Source organism: Geotrypetes seraphini, chromosome 10 (genome assembly GCF_902459505.1).
Source record: "Geotrypetes seraphini chromosome 10, aGeoSer1.1, whole genome shotgun sequence".
Classification (NCBI taxonomy): domain Eukaryota; kingdom Metazoa; phylum Chordata; class Amphibia; order Gymnophiona; family Dermophiidae; genus Geotrypetes; species Geotrypetes seraphini.
Window position 1 is genome coordinate 127687778 of NC_047093.1, and position 24890 is coordinate 127712667.

At 43.4% G+C, this 24890-nt stretch overlaps 1 protein-coding gene across 8 annotated transcripts in view; it reads left to right on the plus strand.

The window, feature by feature from the left end:
• PRRC2C (proline rich coiled-coil 2C) overlaps nt 1-24890 on the plus strand; it is a 179741-nt gene that overhangs the window by 32009 nt on the left and 122842 nt on the right. For 5 of the 8 annotated variants that reach the window (XM_033960038.1, XM_033960041.1, XM_033960042.1 and 2 more), the window contains exons 4-5: nt 3648-3754; nt 18132-18263. In XM_033960038.1, coding sequence (XP_033815929.1) covers nt 3648-3754; nt 18132-18263 — 239 coding nt within the window. The remainder of the gene's footprint in view (nt 1-3647; nt 3755-18131; nt 18264-24890) is intronic. The other 3 variants (XM_033960040.1, XM_033960044.1, XM_033960045.1) reach the window with 3 other exon arrangements.

A 24890-nucleotide genomic window follows, 5' to 3' on the forward strand; every position in this document is an offset into this window, starting at 1 on the left:
TTCAGGTTAATCAACTCTTCCTTCACTTCTGATAATTTGTTGGCATTATCAGTCAGCATTATTTTGATTTTAAATAATTCTGCCATGATGTCAGCTTTTTCATTAATTTCATCTGCTTCCAGCGGGATTGGTACGCTGGACGGCGATACAGGGGTTACCTTTGACCTTTTTGCCGACACTCCCGAAGTACAAGGTTTTTCATTTTTTCCTTGCCTTATCGCTGCCATTTCCGCCGTTGATTTTTATTATTTTTAAGTCGGACAAGTAAATAAATAGTTTTATTTTATTCAGTTGTTGCCTGGGACTCAGGAGCTCTGCGGTTAAGCTGCCATATCGTGCGTGCTCCAAGCCACGCCCCCCACGGGCTGAATTTTTTATTAAGATACTTAGTCTTAGTAGAAATATATGGTTACAATCTCTCCAACCCCACGCCGGTTCTGTGGTGTAAACAAAATAAATAAAAATGACTTTTCCTCTCTTTTAGGTCCTAGTTCATACTTGCTATCTAACACCAGCTCTGACAGGGTACACACTTCAAATCTGACATATTGTAATCACAAAATTTTGTTGTCTGGTCATTATTCAAGGGAAAAAAAACAAAGGATTGACCCTTAGTCCCACAGGAAATGCAAAAGCCAGCAAAAACGAAAAACTCTGTGGAGTTAAAGATGCAGGCTTTATTTAAAAATATACAATTGGATAATCCACATAAAATATATCTAGGACCTAAACCATTGAGAGGGTCCATAGGACAAGGCAGCATATTCTCCACATGTGCCCAGTATGGACAGTGTCAAAGTATACTGTCACTTTAAGCTTTAGAAAGCTTTAAGACTGCCTGCACTATGCATGCACGAGTGCCTTCCTGTCTGACACTAATTTGCGAGGTCATCAGATTTTTCATTTTCTGCAGAGTGAAGACGACATATCTGGACTTTGTCTAGTCGAGTTTGCCTTCCCACTTTGTTTTTTTTAATATTTCTCTCAATTTTTCTTCTTAGTTAGTTTTTCTTTTAAATCCTTTTAATTTTTAATTAGATTTCTTATGTTTCACTTTTTGGGCATGTGGGTGTTTTTGAAGACTTTGTCCACACTGGCGTCGTCGATGGCTTTTTAGCCTTCTTTTCACTCGACCCTTGCTGCTTTGTTTTTCCTTCTGGATCTCTTCCAAGGCTAAAAAAAAAAAAACAACAAAAGAAGAATAAATTTGTCTCCAAATATTTTATTCTTTTTGTTCCTGTATTTTATTTCTACAAGAAATTATTAGGCCTGCAGTCAAGCACCCAGCAACTTGGACTTTTCTGTGGTACATATCTTCGACATCAGTCATCAGCATCACAGGCATACCTCGCATCGAGTCTCTTGATGCATGCCTTTTCTTGACGCCATCGATGCAGGCTGTCATTCCTGAAGTGTGCCTCTTGGGGTTACCAACACTTTGACACTCTGTTGCACCGATAGTACCTTACAGGACCGATGTCTCCCTTCTGGGTGGTATCTATTCCCTTTGGTACCAGTGAGCATTGACAGTTTCATTGATATCACCAGCGTCTTTGGCATTTTCTGCATCGAGTCTCTTGATGCATGCCTATCATTGACTGACTCCATCATTCATCAATGCAGGCTGTCATTTCTGAAGTGCGCTTCCCCTTGAGATTCCTAACGCTTCGATACCCTGTGGCACTTATAGTATCAGCTTCACAGCCCTTACTACCAATGCAATTTCCCACCGTATGCAGGGACACTGCATGGTTGGCCATGAGATCACAATGAATTTGGCTTCGATGCTTCCTTTTTTCTCTCCTCGGTACTGATACCGCTTATTTAGCATCGGACTCTGCTTGGTAACAATCCTTCCCTGCTTTGTGTTATTTGCCTACTTTCAAGACTCAGTACCATTGCTGCTCCTATAGTTTCAGGGCAATGACTGGCACCGGTACTTCCACTATCTCCCTTGGAACCGGCCTAACCTCGGTATTTGGTCGTCAGCCTACATACAGATGGATTCCTCCACCTCACAGCTTGTCAGTCCATGTTGATTTCAACAACTTTTGTGAGGCACTTTCAGTGTCTTTGTCTGGACCATCGAGTACTCCGAATACAATCTTGTCCTGGATTTGACAAGCCACAATGGTTACATCAGTCTTTGCTTATTAAATCCACCCTTTGAAAGTCCTTCAGTTCAGAGACTATGCCATTGCACCATCAGGACGTGACGGCCATGCTAGGGATAAATTTAGATGCCATTTTTACTAAACCTCTCTGTGGAACCAGGGCTGTGGAGTCGGTAGATAAATCCTTCGACTCCGACTCCTCATTTTCTGGTACCCACGACTCTGACTCTTCTGTATTTAATATGCTAATGTATTTTCCACGTTGATTGAAGGAAAGCAACATACACACCATTTAACCACAGAACTACTAGCTAGGAAGCTAACACTCTACTGTATTAGCCAGTTTAAACAATTAAACAGTTCACTGATGGGTAATAGCTCACTATGACCAGCAGGTGGAGACTGAGACAAAACCCTTTGGCTGTAATACAGGTAGCTGTGCTTTCCCTAATATAACCAGTCTGTACTCAGTCTCCAATCATGTGTGATAAGCTGTTGCCAGTCTTCCCTTGGTTAGTGTAGGGCTGTTGGAAGTTGTTTAGTGGCCTTCTTGTCCCCGTTTGGTACCGGACTGAGCTTAGGGGTCCCTTTCAGGGTCCATCCAACCTCGGAGGTGTCCCATTTGACGGGTTACAAGTTGAATCCCCCCCCCCCTTCCCATTTCCTTCACCTTCCCAAACTTTTTATAGAGATGCCTCAGCTGTAAGCCTTGCCACTGATACTGGCAAGGCATATGACTTAGAGAGCCAATGGAGTCTGTTCTGAGGGGGGGAAAAAATCCTGAGGCAGTGCCAGTCTGAAGGGAGCCTTCAATTGACTGTAATTGATTTTTTTGTTGTTAACCAGCACTTTTCTTTCAGCTAGGTCGCGTATTGCGCAATGAGCTCTTTTAAAGGGAAAAAGTACTCAATGTGCTCCAGGCGTGAGGTCGATGCGGCCGTTGCAAAGGGGAATCCTTATCGGCTTCGGGTACTGGTGTCAGGGATTCCATTTGCGAGTTCCTTGCATGCCGGCAGCTGACAGTGGGGAAGCCCAGGCTTTTCTTGCCACCTGCACAGGGTAACTGTGCTTCTCCCCCCCCCCCCCTTTCTTTTTTTTTTTTTTTTGCAAAACCTTGCAAGAAGTTTTTAGTGCTGGCTGGCATGCTGAATGCTATGTGTTGTTCCGACACTCATAGGAACGCTGACTGTCGGTGCAGCGCAGAGTATTTAGTGCACTGGCCAACGCTAAAAACCTCTTGCACGGTTTTGAAAAAGGGGGAGGAGTTAATCAGTTTCTGTCTGTTATAATAGGTACCTACACTTTCATAATGAATCAATTGCAGGTTTTCCTGAGAGTTAATATCATAATGGGTTACAGACTGAACAAACCATTCCTCTGAGTGTCTTGTTGAGTTAAAACTCACAGGAAGATATTGTAGGTGGTTTGTATTGCATTTTATTGTGAATGGATTCTCTCTGTTTAAAAATTGGCAGCCACTCTTATGAAGAACACAGATCTTATTACGGTTTTTGGATTATATTTACTTTTCAGAGCAACAGAAGTACCAGAGCCAAAACCCATAGTCCCTGCTACCCAAGAGGCACCACCAGTTGTTGCCAAATCATGGGCCAGTAACAAGCCAGGTGGGCAAGGAGATGGTAAGCAGAGTTTATAGGCAATGCAACTTTAGAGAGCTACTGATACCAGTAAAATTTTTCTAATTAACTGATGATTTTGCATATAAAAAACTGACCATAAATGAGAATTTTCATATAATCAAGTGTACATAATGTATCCCATCACCACAGTTTGTATAATAGATATTACTTTGTGTTGCTCAAAATGTTTGCACAGAAATGAGATTTTTTTAGTTCAAACATTTTATTTAAATTTTAAAATAAAAATGACGTACAAAAAACAAACTATGCAGAATACCTTGCATCTGAACTTGTCAAAACTGAACATGAAAACAAACTAAGAAATTAAAATGCAGAGAACTTTAAGGAGAGAAAATTTCAAGAACCTAGGAAGTACCGTATTTTTTGCACCATAAGACGCACCTAGGTTTAGAGGAGGAAAACAAGACAAAAAATATTCTGAACCAAATGGTGTACTAATATATTTAATAAAATATAGCAGAATAATATTTCAACCATGTAAAGTCAACAGCGGTATTAAGAATCATCATCGCTGTCATTTACAAATGAGGAGAGACTTTAAGGTTCAAGCACTCTTCTAGTTTTCTAGGCTCTGAACCCAAGCCTCCTTCCCTACCAGGCTCTGTACCTAGCCCCCCTCATTCCCTGCTATGCTCTGTACCCTGTCCCCCCTCTAGTGGTCTAGTGGTAGGTTGGGACAGGAGGGATCCACGAGAACTGACAGCAGCCATTCAGGGAGCGGCATGGGGCCAGGCTGGAATGCAAAAAGCTCGCTCTTGCTTTGTGCGCCACTGGCTGCGAGATCTGAGGCAGCTGTCCAGCGAGGGAGGGGCTCACCAGGAGGCAGGAGCGAGGAATGCTCACTCTTAACGATACACCGCTTGACCACCAGGATTTAAAAAGGTACCGTATATTCTGTAAGTTTCCCTAGCAGACAGCCGGGCGCTCACCTAAATTAGCCAGGCAGATCTACAAGTTCCGTCTTTTCGCATGGAGATTCTACGATCGTTCATTCTGGTGGTTCAGCCAGGGGAATTTCTGACCTCTCAATCTGATGGAGGTCTACTTGCAAAATCCTAAATTACTGTTTATTGAGGGATCTTGTGGTTTTCCCAGGCTATTTTTAGTCAAAATTGACACCTGTGGCCATCTTGGATTTTTCTTGATTTGAATTTAAAGTTATTTTTTACACTTGCCAGCTTTGTTTTTGAAAGAGAATTTCATAGATGGCCTACCCAGGGCAGGATTTGATGGATTCAACCCTCATTTGTGGTGGATGGATGGCGGATGCGCAACCGTGTTCCATGTGTGCTGCGGCCCACGAGGAGTGCGAGGCTTGCCCGGATTCAATGCCTTCAACCTCCAAAGAGGGTCTTCTAGCACCTTCCGCCCCAACTCCTGTGAAAATGGCGTTGGAGGGCGCTGGGGAGTGCATAGACAACACAATAGCGAAATGCAAGCACATCTCGGGAGATATAAACCTCATAAATCCTCTAAACATCCCAAATCTAGTATTCAGGGGTTGGCTCCTGCCATGGAGGATGAGTTTTCCCTGGATTTTATTAATATGCTGTATCAGGCATACTTGGCTAAAAGTTTCTGCCTGTCTTCCTTCTGCCGGCCTCTGCCGACAGGATGGACTTTGGCTCTAGTATTTTACTCCTGATGCAGGCCATTCTGGCCGAAACATGTGCATATCGAGTCATTGAGTTGTTGTTGGATGAATTAAAGGATATTTCCACCGTACATTTGAGTCTACCAGTCTGTATAGGACATTTCCACTTCTTGTCTTGCTACCTCAAATCTACCACATCTGTTCCCAATTTTCTCATTTCTGGAGGAAAAGGTGATTTGATATACCACTTTTTTGTTATAGTCAAAGCAGTTTACATATTATATACAGATATTTATTTTGTACCTGGACCAGTGAAGGGTTAAGTGACTTACCCATAGTCAAAGGAGCTGCATTGGGCATCAAACGCCGTTCCCAGGCCACTGCACTAACAATTAAGCTACTATGCCATAAGATATAACTTATTGGTGGTACTGAAATAAATACCTTCAGAGTTGGCACTTAGGCAGACAGTTCCAAGGAAAGTAAGATGAGTGAATTAAAAAAAAAAAAAATTGATATTTCAGCAAGCTTATTTAACACAAGGCATTCTATAGGCCGGCCACTAAGATGATTTAAGTCTCTCCATAATAGTTGGATTGTCAGTGCTACCTAATTAAATTGTAAACATTATACCGTATACTCGAATATAAGTCAAGACCCCCATTCCACCCCCCAAAAAAAAAAAAAAAGTAAAAATGGTTGACTTGAATATGTCGGGCAGCTTAATATTCAAATGCCCTGCCAGGATCTGCACCCCATCCCTCCCTCCCATGTCAGGCTCTGCACTCAGCCCTCATCCCTCCCTCGTCAGGCACTGCACACAGCCCTCTTCCCTCCCTGCCTTGTCCATTGTACCTCCTCTCTGCCACTTACCTGGAATCCCTGGTGGTCCAGAGGCGTAGCAAGCAGGAGCAAGCTTTTCGCACTCCTGCCCCGCTGCTAAACCGGTCACCGCTTTGAGTTCTGGCTTCAGCTGCACTGAGCAGGAGATGGCTTCATGAATGGCTCCTGTGAATTCACACGAGACTCGCCACAGCCATTCAGGATGCTGCTTAGTGCCAAGCAGCAGTGCCAAAGTGTGCTCCTGCTTGGTACAGCTGAAGCCAGAACTCGCGGCAGCGACTGGTTTAGCAGCAGGGCAGGAGAGCGGAAATCTCGCTCCTGCCCACTACACCTCTTGACCACCAGGGATTCCAAGTACACAGCAGAGAGGATGTACAATGGACAGGGTAGGGAGTGGTGACAGGGTGCAGAGCCTTGCAGCCCGGCGGAGGCCTGCAACAAGTCCGGGATGGGGGGTGGTTGGGTGCTGGCCAGAATATAAACTGTGACCCCATAACCTCAGTTTACATTAGAGTATATATGGTAATTTATGACATTATTCTGTTTCTACTGCTTTCCACAGCCTAAATAAATAAAGTCACTAGCTCCTAAGGGTTCCATGAGGACAAGTAAATATTGACTTTTGGTATTCTCTGTTAGGATTCTTTTTCATTTTAGTTTTATCTTTTAGGTTTCTGGTTGTCATCTTTACTGTATCCTTATACAATAATAATGGAAATTGAAAGGTGGGAGGTTTCATTCTCTTCAGCTATTGAGAAATGCCTTGTCCTTCAAGCATGTGGCTGTTACTCCCATCCATGTTCCCCTTTCTGTCATGAGGTTAGCAGAAAAAAGTCCAGAATGATAAGGGCTGCCTCGGAGGTCTCCAGGGGCTGCCATTGGCCCACAGGCCTTGCATTGAAGAATACTGATCTGGGACACTCAACATAAAATTGAATGATGCATCACAGTGATTATACTACTGTTTGAGACGAGCACATAAAGAACACACATCCTGAACATTTTTCCCAGTACTATATGAAAATTGAGTATACAACCAATTAGGATATGACCTGAAAATCCTGTAGAAAAGTGCACAAAAGCAGTATGATGGTACCACTTTAATTTCTCCAGGGCAGGTTTCTTTTAAAACATTTTTTCTCCCTGGCATTCTTTATTCTTTTCTCTGCTTTACAGCAGCCTCTGCTGGTCAAGCAGTTGTTTCCAAGCAGGTGCCCTTCAATTAGATAGAAAGTGATACAAATTCACAATATATGATTAAATGTCTCTCAGAAGGTTCAGTAGCTCTTTAAATATTTTCATTTTGTTTAGACTGAGAAATTTGAAAATGTATAACGTATGAGAAGCATCAGTTTAACATTTGATACTCGGACAGAAAGCATGATGGCTGCAGAGTCCAAACTTTTAGAGTTATCGGGAAGTTTTAAAATTGTTGTAGCTGACAAGAGCACCAGTTTATTTATTTAATTTAATTTTCATTGCCCCTCCAGACCAGTCCAGATAAGTGGGTACAGACTCTCCTGCCAGCAGAAGAGGACTTAGAACTGCTGGATCTATAACAACTGATAACAGTTCTGTGCAGCCCTGAACCAGTCAGTATTTCTCAATCTTCAGCAAATGGTAGGTGAGTTCTTTTGCAGCCCATTTCTGTTGTGGAGGGCTGATTAGGCCTCAGAATTCTTTGTTTTCTTCATTTTTAGTGTGAGCTGTGGTTGGGCCCCACAAAGAAGAGAATTGGCTCTCTGTTGGGTTTTGGCAGGGCTTAGACTAGCAGTGTTGGTTCACGGAGCCTGGGGTTGCAAAACGATAGTCAACCCTACCCCACCCCCAGGTTACAGGATAGTTGTGTCCCTGATTTCTGTCTCAGCCCTCTCCTCTGTTCCTGGGAGGGGTTCCGTGAGTGCCACGGCAAGAGCTGTGAACAATCAAGCAAAAACAAAAAGAAAAGCCAATAAATAGGAGTTGTCTGACTTGAAGGGACTGGAAGGCCAAGGCTCCAGTAGGGAATTTGGGCAGTAGTAGCAGGATAGCCTCACTATTGAGCCCACAAGGTATAGCACATTTCTTCATGTGGCCAACAGTATGAGGCTAGTTGTGCTCATAGGCAGTCTTTGCTGAATGTGCAGCAAGCAGGAGAGTTGTGTGCTCCTGGGATGTTTCCTGGACCTTCTGGGTGCAGTGGGGAGTTGCCAAGAGACTGCAGCAAGTGAAAGAGCCTGCTGTAGAGGCATCAGCATCTAGGTTTGATTGCCAAAATGACTCTGTTTTGGCCGAAATATCTGACACATTAGAAGGGAGCTCTGGCGCAGCAAGAGGATCCAGTGCTTTCCTTAACGTATTCAGTGATGGAAGTGTCTTCTAGGAATTTTTTTTTGTGGGGGCGTTTCATTCTCCCCTAAGTTTGTTTTGTTTCTGCATAAGGTATTCTGTTTAAAGAAGGGAATCCCAGCAGGTAGACGGGGAAAGCTTTAGGGCCTGAGACCAAGAAAACTAAGCTGCCTCAGAACCTAGAATTGGAAGATAAAGAAGTCTTTGAGTCTTCAGGCTCATTGTCTCTTGTGGAGAGGAGGTCTTGGATGCTAGGAAAGTCTTTTGGAAGTAGAAGCAGAGGTGCTCCTAGAAAAGATGCCACAGTTCAGATTTTCTGATGTAATGAGCTCCCTTATCTAATTTTGTGGATGCTGGAATTAGTTGTTGGGTGAGAACTGACAGACTCCTAGTGGAAGTTCGGAAATCAGCTAAGACCTTTCCTATGTGCCCAGTATTTTTGGAAATGGTAACAAAGAATGGTAGTTGCTGAATTGGAGACTTAGTCAGCAGGTCCATGGCACAGTTGTGACAACTGCCACTGCAAGAGAAGGAAAAGTTCCACCTCCCGAAGGTAGACACTCCAATTCCAAACTCCAACCCATCTGCTAAGCACCAATATGTGTCTTCTCATTCCCTCTGTAATTCCCCCACCTGAGCACTGTGTATTTATGCACCTTCTTGTCCAGTTTGTCTTGACTAGATTTGTAAGCTCTTTTGAGCAGGGACTGTCTCTGTGTTGTGATGTAGCGCTGTGTATGTGTATTTTATAGAAATGGTAAGTAGTAATGGTAGTTTGGTTTTTATGGCCAGAGCAGTTGCTATTATAACCCTGGCCAGGATTCCTTGGATGTGGCTGCTGAAATCATGAATTTTGAGATGGGGGCTACTTTTTTGGTGACTATCAAGTACAATCTTAGGTCCTTTGAGAAGAACATTTCTGTGGCGGTGAGTCATCCCTTGTGGCTAAGGAGTCAGTCAATGGATGAGGCTTCGAAGACTTGTCATAGTGAATTGCCTAACAGTCAAGCTGTTTGGAGAGGACTTGGAAAAGCTGGTAAATATTCAGGGAAATTAAAAGGCCCCAGGCTTCCAAAGGATTGGCCTGGTTTTTCATCTTAGATAGTAGCTTCAAGAGGTTGATCTAGAGATGCTAGGAAATACCACATGGGCAGGATTAGTGGTTTTCAGAAGAGTAAGTTTTGTACAAGAGGCCAGTCCTTTCCAGTGGCAAGAGAGGATGACGCAAAGGTATTTGGGGATGGTCTGAAGTTAATAAGCTGTTGCATATTGGACGGAAGGTTTTGGCATATTGTCACAATGAAACCTAGATCTCTTCCTGTGTACTGCCTCCCCGCCACTCCTCCCCTAAGGTGAACCCTAGCATCTGGTAACTATGATTTGGGTTATTCTTCCCAATGTGCATCACTTTGCATTTGTCCACATTCAAGTTTATTAAAACATTTTTTATACCGCTAATTCAAATTTCTAAGCGGTGTACAGCCTTAATAAAAGAAAGCTTTTAAAACACAAATAAAAATTTCATCTGACATTTGGATGCCCAGTCTTCCAATTTTCTAAAGTCTGCCTGTAATTTTTCACAGACCGCATGCGTTTTTAACAACTTTAAACAGTTTAGTATCAACTGCAAATTTAATCCTCGCTTGTCGTTCCAATTTCCATATCTTTTATAAATATCTTAAATAGCACCAGTCCCAGTACAGATCCCTGTGGCACTCTACTACTTACCCTCCTCCATTGAGAAAAATGGCCATTTAACTCTACCCTCTGTTTTCTGTCTGATAACCAATTCCAAATCAACAACTGAATATTGCCTCCTATCCCATGATTCTTTAATTTTCTTGGGAACCTCTCAAGAAGAACTTTGTCAAAAGCTTTCTGAAAATCTAGGTACACTACATCATCCAGCTCACTCTTATCCACATGTTTATTCATACCTTCAAAGAAGTCAAACAAATTGGAGAGGCAAGGCCTTTCTTGGCTGAATCCATGCTGACTCTGTCACATTAAATCATGCTTGTCTGTGTTCTACAATTTTATTTTTTACAATTGTTTCCATTATTTTGCCTGTCACTAAAATCAGGATTACTGGTCTGTAATTTCCCAAATCTCCTCTGGAGCCCCTTTTAAAAATCAACACAACATTGGCCATTCTCCAATCTTCAGATACTATAGACAATTTTAGCGGAGCCCCTTTTAAAAATCAACACAACATTGGCCATTCTCCAATCTTCAGATACTATAGACAATTTTAGCGACGGGGTGATTTTATTTTTGTAGGACTTTGGTTGGGTGGTAAATCTGGGAAAGAGCAAGTTGGTGCTGTCCTGGAGTTTTTGAAATATTTGGATGCTCACCTCAACACACTTCTCAGCAAGGTATTCCTTCTGGAAGGGAGAGTGCAGCCACAATCACATTTGTTCCTTGGGCAAGGGTACACATGCAGCCATTATGGGCAAGTTTCTTAGACTGGCAGGTTCCCCGGAAGGATAGTCTGATGATCCCACTGCCCCTGCTGGGGGTGGTAAGATACAATCTAGCATAGTGGATGTACAGAGACAACGTACTGTGAGGCCTGGATCTGGAGACCCTGGACTGGGTCATAAATCACCAGGCTGTCTTCTTAGGGAACACATTGTTAGGGTTTAGTGGAGCAGAGTCACTGGATGGTGCAGGAGATTTCGTGGACAGACGTCTTCAAGATGAGAGCCGTCTACTTTAACCCTCCTTGCATTCCTTCCACTGATCCAGGGCAAGATGGTGAGAGTGTTGTGTAGCATTGCAACAGCATTAGCCTTTGTAAACCAACAGGTTAGGACAAAGAGACATTAGGTGTTAGAGAGGGCAGTACTTCTGAAATGAGTGGATTGGTTAGAGCTGCTGCCTCAGCACTCTGAGGTTGTGAGTTCAGTCCCAGTGCTGCTCCTTGTGATCTTGGATAAGTCACTTAACCCTCTATTGCCTCTGGTACCATAGTTAGTGAGCCCTCTGGGACAGATAGGGAAATTACTTAATTACCTGCTTACAATTCATTGTATTGTAAATGGCCTTGATATCTGTTGAGGAAAGGTGGTGCATCAAATAAAGATAATCATAGCCATATAGCAGGAGACGGCAATTTGGAAGCAGATTTTCTTAGCAGAAATTAGCTAAATCCAGTAGTGGACAGATACTGGCTAGATCCCTGAGAATAGGCATTGTTGCAAGAAGTCGTTCGCTGCTTAGTGCACTAGTGGGGCAATCCAGTGATGGAGCTTATGGTGATGGCTAACACTGCCAAGTCTATCAAGTTCTTCATTCACAGAAAGGAGCAATGATCCACAGGAATAATGAGCTAGAGCAGGGGTAGGCAATTCTGGTCCTCGAAAGCCCACAGGCAGGTCAGGTTTTCAGGATTTCCACAATGAATATATATGAGATGGATTTGCATGCACTGCCTCCTTGAGATGCAAATTTATTGTGGATATTCTCAAAACCTGACCTGCCTGTGGCTTTCGAGGACCGGAATTGCCTACCCTTGAGCTAGAGCAAAAATGGCCATGAAATGATCTCCTGTATGTGTTTGACATGGTGGTTGATAGGTCAAACAATCTAGAGAGTGAAGAGGAACTAAGAGTTCATAGTTCCCATTAGTACTAAATTGGCGACTGAGGTCATAGTGCAGGATGTCTCATGAGGTTGAATGAGAAGGTCCCCCCTTCTGTTACCTGTGTTGGAGGATCTGGTGTGCCAGACCTTACCAGATGCAGGAGCTGTCTCAATTCTGTCTAGGACTTGAGCACGCCACCTAACTAACTAAGGTCAACCAGCTTCAGTCATGGGTCAGTTGGATCCAAGGGTTTTAGCAGGATGGTCTGGACAAAAGGTTAACCCTAGTCTCCCTATGAGTGCACCTAGCAGTAATGGCATGTTTTAAGAGAAACATACAGGTTATTCCCTCACTGCTTCATCCTGACTTCTCATGATTGAGAAGGGTAGTTCATCACTGGAATTTGAACCTGATTTTGTCTGCATTGAATCTCTTAAGCAGGCGACAATGTGAAAGATCTCGCACTTAAATTGGTGTTTCTGTTGATAAAGAGGATCTTAGCATTTCAGTCTTTTCCTGTTGGGAGCCCTTTCTTGTAATATCCCAAGAGAAGAATGTTTTTGTATCCTGTTCCATTCTTTCTGGCAAGGTGATTTCCCTTTCACATTAACCACTCTTATCATGCTTCCAGTGTGTGTAAAGCCAGAGTTTTGTCATCCTGATAGGTATTCAGAGTTTGGCGGCATGAGGAAGGGATAAGTGACCTCCAAAGCTACAGTATCTCAATAGCTCAAGGAGGCAACAGTTTGAGCATACCTGCAGTTGAAAGTTGCAGTCTGAGTGAGTTAGCATTGTGGACAGAGCATTAGTTGATTCCTCTACAAGATATTTGCAGAATAACTGTGTGATCATCCTTGAATTCATTTACTCATCACTATAGACTGGATATCCAGACTAGGTAGGATGCAGCCTTTGGAGCAAGGGTGTTGTCGGCAGAATTGGCTGCATTTCACCCTTGTTGAGTACTGTTTTGGTACTTACTCTTATCTGGATTGGTCTGGAGGAATGATGCAGGAGGAGAAATTACTAACTTTCTTTCCTTAAATCCCTCCAGACCAGTCCTGTATTAGTGAGAAATTCTGCTATTTGCCTCACAGATGGGTCCTAAATAGGTATAGAAGAGAGATCATTGGAAAAATAGTTGCAACTCACTGAAGGCTTCTGATCCTTGAAGGAACAAGATTATTCATGTTGGAATGATTTTAATTTTGTTGTTTCTTGCCACCAAGGGTTGGGGTTTTTTTTTTTTTGGGGGGGGGTTAAGGGGGTGTTCATTTTTTGTGTATGTGGTTTTTTTTCTTTTGTCAGTAGAAATACTGGCTGGTTCAGGGCTGCATTGGACTATTTTAAGGTAATATCACAGTGGTTTTCGGTCTTCATCTGCTGGCAGGAAAGTTCTTACCCATTCATCTGGACCAGTCTGAAGGGACTTGAGGAAAGAAAATTAGCAGGTAAGATCTAATTCTCCTTTTAAACTTTGAAGCTCCCTCTTTATTGAGATTTCTATTTAATTTCTCTCAAATTTAGTGTAAAAATTTGGAAGTTTAGCCATTCACACCTTTATGAATATAGTACATGATCAGCTTATATATATATAATGCTGCTTATATATATATATAGAATGACTGAGCATTGGGTTTAGGAATAGAAATGGTAAAAAGAATGGTAATATAATGCATCCTGCCACCCAGAAATTTAAGAAGTAAAATATTAATGCACAGAGTGGGCATGTTCCCAGGAAGTACTAGACAGACGACTTTAGAATCAAGAAATAGAAGATGATAGTGATATTGAAAAAGTATTTATCCCCTCCTGATTTCCCCTATTATTACATATGTCACACTGAATGGTTTCTTAACTTAAAAAAAGCATTTAATCAGGTTCCCTTTGTTTAATATTACAACAGGTTTTTCCTGTGCAAACAGCATACAATTCCTTACGGATGGGTTCTATACCCCAATCCACGGGTTGGATTGCAGGAGATGTCAATCATTTATCTCAGCTCCATCTCCTTGTCTCACTGGGCAGTGCCCTCTTCAGTCTTAACTTCTGCAAGTGAGTTGAGAAGGTGTCTTTTCATCTGCTCTGCATTGGATTTCTTATTTTTGGGTTAAATGATTTTTTTCACGAGGCTTTCCTGTGCTAAGAGGTTACCAGTATTTCTGGAACAGCTCTGTCTGGGAAAGGATCCAGACATTGGGGTTTGCAGGCAGGAGGCAACCTGGCCAGCCTGCAGAATTAGTTGGAAGCTTGGGGATAGGTCCCATGAAAGCGGAGATCAGGTGCTGGAGCACAAGCTGAATTGACCACCCAATTGGCTGGTAGGCTGCGTGTCTCCTCCTCCCCCCCAAATAAAAGGCAGCCCGAAGAGACAAGCCGCTGGAACAACCCTTGCTTGTCTGAGGCAGAAAATCCTCTTCCATTTCCAGCTATAGTGAGAAGCTAATGCAGGCACAGCACATGGCATTTCTGTGAATACAAATCATTACTGTCTATGGGAGACATTGGGGTGGGTCTGAATTTAACAAAACTAAGGGTTTCTGGGGTTGTCTAAAATCCTATTTTAATGGTTTTTGAAAAATTAGTTTTGCTCTCACGGGGTTTTGTTTGAGTTTTTTTTAGCACCAAAAAGCCTCTATCTGCCTCAAAACACCTCTATTGTGGCTTAAACTGATTATAATGGAATCATCAGAGAGCTGAAAATGATTCTTCAGAACATGGATCTGGGGAAATTTCCTGTGTTCCTGGAAAGTAGGAATGTGCCAGTAGGCCTCTATCGGATCCAAGGCCATAACTGAGCCGATCACCAACCTTACTGTTACCATCCGGAATCTGGGCACTTTTAAGGCCACATTGACAACTGAGATCCAGGATTGGTCTCCAATCATCTGAATATTTCTTGGGCATGATAACGTATATGGAGTATCTCCTGGAGCCCGAGTATGCGTCCTGAACCAGCTTTATAGCTCCAGTTTGTAACAGTCTGTGCAGAGTGACTCTGACTTTGGTAGCCTTCTCCAGTTGCCCTGCCGGAGAGTTCAGGCAAATTGCCTTGAGGGGCTAACAGAGCTCTTGCTAGTATCCCTCTCATATGATGTCCAGTACTCATTGGTCTGGAAATCTGCACCCAGGTCTCCCAGAACTCCAAAAGTCCACCTGTTGAGAGAAATTTGGAGGCCTACCTGGCATCATTGGGACGCCTTAGAATTAACTGCTGGATGAGAACCAGATGTTGGAGTACTCCTGGTTTTACTAAACCTTTGTTTAATCAGGGGTGTCAAAGTCGGTCCTTGAGGGCCGCAATCCAGTTGGGTTTTCAGGATTTCCCCAATGAATATGCATGAGATTTATTTGTATGCACTGCTTTCATTGTATGCTAATAGATCTCATGCATATTCTTTGGGGAAATCCTGAAAACCTGAATGGTTGTGGCCCTCAATGACTGACTTTAACACCTGTGGTTTAGATCCTTGAAAGGACCTGTTGGGACACAGGCCCCGCAGACCCTTAACTTGGCCTCCTATAGCCACGAAAGAAACTACAGCTGGAACTCCTTGAGCCTCGTGGTTTACTGTCTGGCAAGGACTTGGGACACCGATCCATCATACCAGTCATCAGGTCGTCCAGGCCCTTTCAAAGATCATCTGACCCTTAAAAGAAGTCTGCTCAAAGTAGCTTTCAACACTGAATCTCTCACGTACTGTCTGATCTGTGGCATTCTGCGAGCTGAGATTGAGTAAGTTGAGACTTTACTCATGACTCACACCACAATGGATGCTGTAGCCGCCACTTTAAGGCCCAAAACCAACACCTAAAATTGTCTTTGACAGGTCCACCCTGCGATCCTGCATATCCTTCAGGATCACTTCCCCTTCACTAGGCAGAGAAGATCTCTTTGTAACCTGTGCCACCAAAGAATCCACCTTAGAAGGTATGAACAGCTGTTAAAACTCAGCAGTCATGGGATACAGTTTCATTATCGCTCTGGCCCCACTTAAAGGGCCCTTTGGAGATAATGACTTTTTCTGTGGTTCACTAGAGCTTTAGAAATGGATCTGTAACACTTTCTAGCCATATAGTTCAACAACTTTTTTTCTCATCTCTTATGGAATTTCCTTTTATCGTGGTATAACATTCTTGTAGAAACTTTGTGATGACTACTTAACTCGGGGTAAGGTTCAGTATCTAGTGAGGTTTAGATTCAGCCGGCCTGGTTACGTACAGTCAACTGAATCTAATTGTCAATTAAATTTGGTCAATTGGCTGATTAAGGGGACAGTTATTTTTCACATACATCTGGGTGTTGGATAACTTTGTTACTGAAATAAGTGAATTATGAAGGAATGATTTGAAAATTATTGTATTTACTCAGGTTCCCTTTGTCTAATATTACATTTTGTTTAAAGATCATAAACCATTCAGTGTGACACAAATGCAGTAATAGGGGACATCAGAAGGAGAAGGGTGTGGGAATACTTTTTCACAGCAATACTTTATATGTGGGAGGGGTGGGGTAGATAGACAAAAATCCAGTATGAAACAGTTTTATGCAATTGTTTTTAGACATCCCTGGTTAAATTGTATGTTTGGTAAATCCCTAGATGCACAGAAACTGTAACAACCTCTACATGGTATAAAGTTAAACATGACATCATTCAGAAAATTTTACTGTTTGCAGGTTTTTGTTGTTTTTTTTTACAGATTAATAAGAGTAAACATAGCAGGTGCAGAAGTTTTGAGTGCTCTGTCAGTCATTACATCATAACACCATCTTTGACATAGCTTTGAAACGTTTCCTATAGCCAGCCAAGACTGTTCTTGGGGTGGATGGTTGTGACCATGGACGTCGTAACCTGGGCAAGAACCTACTTATGCTCACTCCAAGAGGCGCTCTTTTCTTGTTGGTGTCCGCAGAGGGATCAGCTGGATCAATGGCTCCCTTGGACAGCGGAGGCTCGTCGCAGACTAGCCTGGTGGTTAAATCCTCCCTCTCTCTCTTTCTAGAGGAGTTCCTTTCCGTATCTCGGTATGGGTGATCTTGATGACGGATGACAATCTTTATGGCTGGGGCGTGCATTGTGAAGGATGTCTGATCCAGGGAAACTGCTCCCCTTCCCACAGGAAGTGGTTCAGGAGGGGGATGGGTCAGTGCTGGCCCGAATATAAACCGAGACCCCCATTTTTGGACCATTTTTTTGGCCCCAAAATCTCGGTTTATATTCGAGTATATACGGTACGCATTAAAATTTGCAGAAAGGTGTCATGTTTACCTTTTGTAGAGGATGCCAGTCTGTTTCATTGAAACATACAGTTTGACTAGTGTGCCTAAACTCTTGCACACAACCATATGTGTGGTTAGATAGGTGATTTAGTGTAGAAAAAGAGGCTTTTTTGCCTGTGACCTAGGCAACAACATTTCCTGGAGAGAGTTCTTCATTGCTGGTCTCCTATGGCTCTGGGGTCAAGGGTAAAGGAAGGGGAAGGCATTGTCTGCAGGGAGCTAGAGAAGAAATGCAGTTTCCAGATTGACTTCAGGATCTGTTGTTCTGCGTAACTATTGTGAGTGAGGGTAGTTGTATATGTAGGGTGCATGGATGTAGAAAGCAAATCGAAGATCCTAGGTTAGTTTTGTGGTGATATACTGATTGTTTTGTCTTATGTTCTTCATAGTGTTGAGAAACCTGCATGAAGGTAAGAAAAGAGCTTCAGGTTAGGAAATCAGATTACCCACAGCAGCATCACAAGAATGTCAATTTGGAAGATTATGGAATGTCATAAAGAAGCATTGCAGTATTGATGCTTGTTTGGTTCCTTATTAGAGGAGGACATGAAAAGGTTTATTTCTTGCATATTTGTTAATGACCACTTACAGCAATGCTAAAAGTTAAAATGGCGGGATGGCTATGACTACTGACTGTGGATTTAGAAAGCAGTGTGGTGATTTTTTAACAGTTTTGGTTGTAGCGAGTCTCCTTTTCTGAATCGGGTTTGTTCTGTTCCAGGAATTCAGTTAAATAGCTACTTCCACCAAGAGTTCCCCAGTCTGCAGGCAGCTGGGGACCAGGAGAAGCCCGGGAAAGACAAAGACGCATCGGATGAATCCTATGGGCCTGGACCCAGCTTACGGCCACAAAGTATGTGCTTGTGAAAAATCCCTTTCTGGGTTATGTGCCCGGTATTTTGATAGGAAAGTTGCTTCTCAAAACCAGTCTTGCCAAGATGAATTCAGGCAATGGGTTTTTATCAATAGAGATGGACTTGGAACTGTGACTCGCTGGTGATGCCAGAAATGTCTACAATGATTTCTCCATTACTGCATGGATAGAGTAAGGCATTAGGGCCCCTTTACTTTCCAAGCAAAAGTCTGCCTGGCATTGAAAATATGAGAAACTGAACACACAGTGTTATACAATTAATATTTTGGATTAGATTTTCAAATGTTAATTGTCAAGGCACGCTTATTTCCTTGAAGTTTTGTTCCTTTTCATGCTAATGGGAGAATGATTTACTAGAGCAGAAAGCATATTGGCATTCAGTCAATGATATTGGTCCTAATGGCCCTGGGAAAACACATTGCTACTGCAATTTGAAATACCAAGTTATTTCTTACTACGCAGATTGTGAGGTTCATCTTACAAGATGCCAAACGACTCCCAGCCTTTCAAAAACATTATTTCCCAAATATGAACTCTGGAGTGTTTTGCCAGATCCCATGTCTGCTCTTAATTTTATTGTGATGGTTTGCTTATATAGCAGAATTGTACTACCTCCAGTGTCGATACATGCATGAGCTGTTGCATTTTCTCAGCTTTTAGTTCACATTTTTCTGTCTTCATGCACTCGTCACTGTTTTACAGCTTTACAGACTGCAGTTAATGTGCAGCCTTAACAGTTTGCACGGCTACTCTAGAATGTGCTATGAAGGCCAGTTTGCTTTTTAAGAAAACAATAAAGTAGACTATTAAGGAATGGGTATGAAAATAATTACAGTCCTGAAATTGAGGAGCAATTGATTTTTGGGGGGTTGGGGGGTGGGTGTAGTAGTTAATGCTCCCCATCTGTTTGTGCAAATGACATAAAAAGCTTAGAATGCATACTTGTATAATTTTCAGCATGCACCATTAAGTTGTAACTGTCCTATTTCCTGACAACAGCCCAAGGAAGATCACATCCTTGGCTCACATATTTCATGTTTTGTATGCGGGAAAATGTATATAAAATTTTTGAGAATTCTGTGTTTTATTTGTGCTTGACTTGGCTACTCTCTCCTCCAGGCTACCTTGCAATATCACACTTCAGTTTCTACCATCCTCCAGCTCGCTTTCTTCTCAACTGCTCTTTCCCCTGGCAGATTCAGCCCCAGTGTTCTCTGTCCTCCACGATGGCTTTCTGTTTTGACTAACTTTCTCCTTCCCCATTACTCTCCTTCCAGTACAGTAGGTGAGACGTTCTAGACAAGTGGGTTGTGTCCCAATGGCCACGTGCCATATGCAGAAGGAATCCAATCTGAATTTTTTTCTGTGACTCTGCTTTACTTCGATGTGGTCTCTAGCTCTACCTGCAGTTTCTCCCTTCTGTATGTGTGCCAGCAGGAGTGTTCTCTCTCCTTATCATTTTATTTGGTGTGTTTCTTCCCTTTTTTCGGGACTTCTTGTGCTTGGAGCGATTCTTCAGCTCTGCCTGCATGGAGAACACACAGGCTTTGATCTGCAACTGATAGGCCAATCCCTGGTGGTACCTATCAGCCAGCCTGCATCTGCTTCTAAGATGTTAGAGTTCAGGCCGTTCCTCCTTCTCCTACTGCCGGATGAAGTTCGGCGAAGGCTGTTGGGCATACCTAGGAGACTCAGCAGTGTCTCACTGGGTGCTGGCTGTATTCTGTGTCTCTGCTCGTTCCTGAGCATGTCCGTTGGTCCACAGAGGTGGAGGTGCAGTCAGACTTGGAATCTGACTGGCAACCCAAAGATCAGCATCACAGAGGAAGTGGTGGTCTGATTCCAGCTACTGTAAGAGAGCTGAGGCAGGCTACAGCACATTTCCAGCACAGGTCACAGCGAGTAAAGGCTGTCACAACCTGTGAGTTAAATTGGGGGGGGGGGTCTGAATTTCACAGCTAGGTTTCTGCATGTCCCTCTGTGTTCCCCCACCTGAAAAATCCTAAAATCGCCGATTTTGCAGTTTGCTATATGTGAAAAATATCACAATTTTGGTGCAAATTTCTTAGCAGCGGCCAACTTGGATTTTTAGTGATCTTTTTTTCAAGAGTTCCCTGCTTCTCCAAAACTACAATTTTTGCCTTAAAACCTTTTGGGATTAAGTCCTTGGTCTCGTCTAGTGTGAACTCTTGCCAGGATTGCGCAATTTTGGTACCTTTGGAGCATTTTGCGCCATGTGTTGTGTGACGCAACCGAGAGTGGTAGCAGCGCAAAGCTTAGTCTCTCCCCTGGTTAAGCAGGTGACTAGACACTCAGCTAGCCTGGTAATGCGGACCCTCCTTGGCCTAAGAAATGCACGCTTCAGTCATTTCAGGGTGACTACACCGCAGGAGCTAGAGATCTTCTCAGCCTTTACTATTTGTATCTCTAGAATCCTAGTGGTCACCTGGCACCACAGCTCTCCAGAGATGAGTTGCTGTAGGAAAGCAAGAGTTCTGGGATTTTTTTTTCCTGTAAGACGTTCAGCTTGAATGTGATAACTTATAGGGGGTATGAGGCTTTGTATTGTCATTGGAGATCAGTTTATCACATTAAGAAGTAGGTGCTTAATTCCTGGGAGCTACTCAGAGGAGAGGGGGGCATGAAATAGCCCATTCTAGACAATCTGCTGATCCTTCACTGCAGGTGATATGCATGCACCATCAAGAGTTTTTGCTGTCATTAAATTAATCTTTTATTTCTGATATCTGTATAATACATGTCAGAGATCCAGTCTCCTGTTCCAAGTTGAGCTAATTATTCCAAGATGGTGACTGCATATTGTCAATACATCACTGGAAAATCGGGTTGGCTGCGCATGGCGTGCTGCAGGCAGGAAAAGAAAACAAGCCTCTCTGCTCGAGCTGCTGTTATCTGGACTTGAACGAAAGGGGGGGGGGAGTGCATTTTAGGACACAGAAGGCATGAACTTAGGAGAGAGGATGGAAGGAGGGAGGGAAAGAGATGCTTAGGTGGGGGAGGGAATGCGTTTTTGGACACAGAGGGCATGAACCTGGGAGAAAGGAAAGGAGGGAAAGAGATGCTAAGGTGGGGGAGGGAATAGAAAGTGATAACTGGGCGTAGGTGTGTCAATGAGAGGGAAAGAGATGGTCGTGTACACGGGGAATGGAAAAAGAGAATTTTTGGTCATAGGGAGGGAGGTACAGATGATAAGGAAGAGAGAGATCAGAGGGAAAAACGTGGAAAGGGAACAGTGGGACAGATTGAAAGGGATGCAAGAGGGAGGAAAGTTGGACATAGTGGTGAAAGGAATGGAGGGAGAGATGTGGCATGGTGCTGGTGCTAGAACAGAATGAGAAATGTGCATGGGGCTGGTGGGCAGGGGCGAAAGATGAGAAAGGAATAAATGCTGGACTATGGTAGGAGGAATCGATGGAAAGCAAGAGAAGAATTTACAGAAGATGGGAAAGCGGAAAAAAGAAACTGGGACCAACTTTATGGAAAAATAAGTTTCCAGACAACAAAGGTAAAAAACAGAATTTATTGAATAAAATATATTAGCTTTGGGAAATGTATCTAGCAGATGTATTGTATTGTATTCAAAAGAAAAGGAAATGCATTTCTGGTTTTATTTCTACAGTGGTTGGTGGGGATTCCCCAAGCACCGCCAGCAGAGGACCTCTCTAGAGACGGCCAGAACTCCCCTCCACCAAGCGCAGCAGTCGCTGGCAGCATGCATGAGCCACTGAGGTGCCAGCATCTGTGACTCGGGGACGCTACTGCTGCCTGCCAAGCATGGCAAAAGGGATCTCTAGCCAACTGCAGAGGAAGTCCTCAGCTGAAAGCTTGGGGGTCCTCATCAGCTGAGTATTTCTATTGTATATTTACATTAGAGGCTCTGTTAGAAACCCGTTTACAAAGTATGTATTCTTCCCAATTAATATTTCCAAATTAATAAAGTGTCTTTGCTTATTTGTAAATGGGTCTCTACCAGAGCCTTTAATTCAGTAGCATAATTAAATGAAATAACTATTTCTGAAGTTTATAGGGATGGAGGGATTCCTCGCAGGGCCGGGTGGGATTTTTGTCGGGGACGGGTGGGATTCCTGTCCCCGCGAAACTCTCTAGTTCCTGACCCAGCCTGTCACTTTGGGACCCATCCCAAGGGTACTCAGTTTATTTATTAGACATATGTGTGGAACACCGTAAAAGTCTCTGCTAAAATCTAAATACACCACATCTAGCGCACATCCTCTATCCAATTCTCTGGTCACCCAATCAAAGAAATTGATCAGATTTGTCTGACAAGACCTACCTCTAGTGAATCCATGTTGCCTCCGGTCCTGTAATCCACAGGATTCCAGAGACTTCACCATTTTCTGTTTTAAGTGTTTCCATTACCGGTAATTTACTTACCACAGACGTCAAACTTACCGGCCTGTAATTTCCTACTTCTTCCTTACTTCACTTTTGTGGAGAGGGACCATATCCGCCCTTCTCCAGTCCTTCGGTACCATTCCCGACTCCAGAGCCTTGTTGAAAAGGTTAGTCAGTGGAGCCACCAGAACTTCCCTAAGTTCCTTCTGCACCCTTGGATGTACACCATCTGTCCCTATCACTTTGCCTACCATTATTTTAGGTAGCTCCTCATGAACACAGCCCTCTGAAAATCGATCAGGGTCTATTAGTCCTCCATCCCTATTCATGTTTGTCTTCTGCGGTCCCACTCCCGGCGCTTCAGACGTGAACACAGAATAAAAATATTTGTTAAGCAATTCAGTCTTTTCTTTATCAGCTTCTACATATTCCTCCCCTTCACCTTTGAGTCTCACAGTGCCACTTTTGCACTTCTTCCTATCACTAATATATCCTTAATAATTGAAATGAGAGGGTGGGAGGGATGGTATATTTTGATATTTTATTAAAATGTATATTGTATAATATAATGAATATTTTTGATGTGATAGGGAGGGGAAGAATGGTTAAATTTTATGATTTTCAGATGATATTAAAGCAAATCAAGTGATGTTTTCCAATTCAAATGTTATTTCTTGTTACACTTGATGTAAGTTGTAAAAACGAATAAACATTATAAACATTAAAAAATGTATTGTCTCCCCGGTTCATAGTCTAAAGTGCGCGAGGACAAAGGCGCGCCAACAACCAAGCGCGGACAAGTGAGCACAGGACTTCATCGCGCCGAAGAAAAACCGTATTTTAAAGGGCTCCGACGGGGGGTGTTGGTGGGGAACCCCCCCCCCCCACACACTTTACTTAATAGAGATCGCGCTGGCGTTGTGGGGGGTTTGGGGGGTTGCAACCCCCCTCATTATACTGGAAACTTAACTTTTTCCCTGTTTTTTAGAGAAAAAGTTAGGTTTTCAGTATAATGTGGGGGGTTACACCCCTCCAACATGGCAGCGTGAGGCAGCGCGATCCCTATTAAGTAGAGTGGGGGGTTCCCCCCGTCAGAGCCCTTTAAAATACGGGTTTTCTTCAGCGCGATTAAGCCCTGCGCTCAGTTGTCCGCGCTCTGTTGTTGGCGTGCCTTTGTCCTCGCACGCTTTTGACCCGTCACCGTCTCCCCATTTTACCGTGTCAGCTATTTTTTTTCTTCTATTTGCATCTTTGCTTTCCTGACTACACGAGCAGCCTCTCAGAACTTTTCCAGATATTTTTGCCTCTCTGGATGGAGTGCTTAAGATAGTGTGGATCATGTCTCGCTTTAATCCATTGGCACAGGAGTGCCAGCAGCTTCTGGGTCAGCCTTGGGTGGATTATTTGGTTGTGCAAGTGACTGGACGCACCTCTTCCCAGTGCAGGTGATATGGTGCTTAAGGATATGCAGGACTGCTGGGTGGATGTTATCATCCAGAGGCTTTTTGATATAGCTGCTTTGGGCATTAAGACTGTTCAGGCATGGAAGACTTTTCAGGGTTTGCTGTGACCAGGAACAGATGGAGCCATATTCCCCTCTGATTTTGGTGCTTTTCGCCTTTCTTATGGCTGGTCTAGATAAAGGCCTCGGTGTGGCATCCCTTCAAGTCCAAGTAGCTAGGCTCTCTTGTTTCAGAGCCCGGGACCATCATTAGTCTTTGGCATATCACCCTGCAATTACCAGTTTCTGAAAGGAGCTTTTTGCATTGAACTGCCGATTAAAACCACCAGTCCCTTTGCGGGACCTCAACCTGGTGCTGTCTGGCCTTACCTTAGCTCACTTTGAGCCTATTCGGGATGCTTCCCTCTTGGCCTTGTCTCTCAAGAATATCTTTCTGGTCGCTATTACATCCAGGAGACGTCTTAGAACTTCAAGCTCACTCTTGTAGAGAGCCGCTCTTCCATTTTTCGTTGTCTGGTCTATCCTTGCACAGGGTTCCTTCTCTCCTGCCGAAGGTGACTTCGGCTTTCCATGTTCAGGAAGTGCGTTTGCCTGTTTTGCAACCTACGGAGGATTGCATTTTGAGGAAGCTTGATGTACACAGGTGCTCCTTCGCTGTCTGGAGGTCACTAACGAGTTTCATCTCTTGGACCATCTTGTTTGTGCTGATTCATTCTGTCAAGTGGAGCTGCTTCCAAGACCACGATATCCAGTTAGATCCATATGGC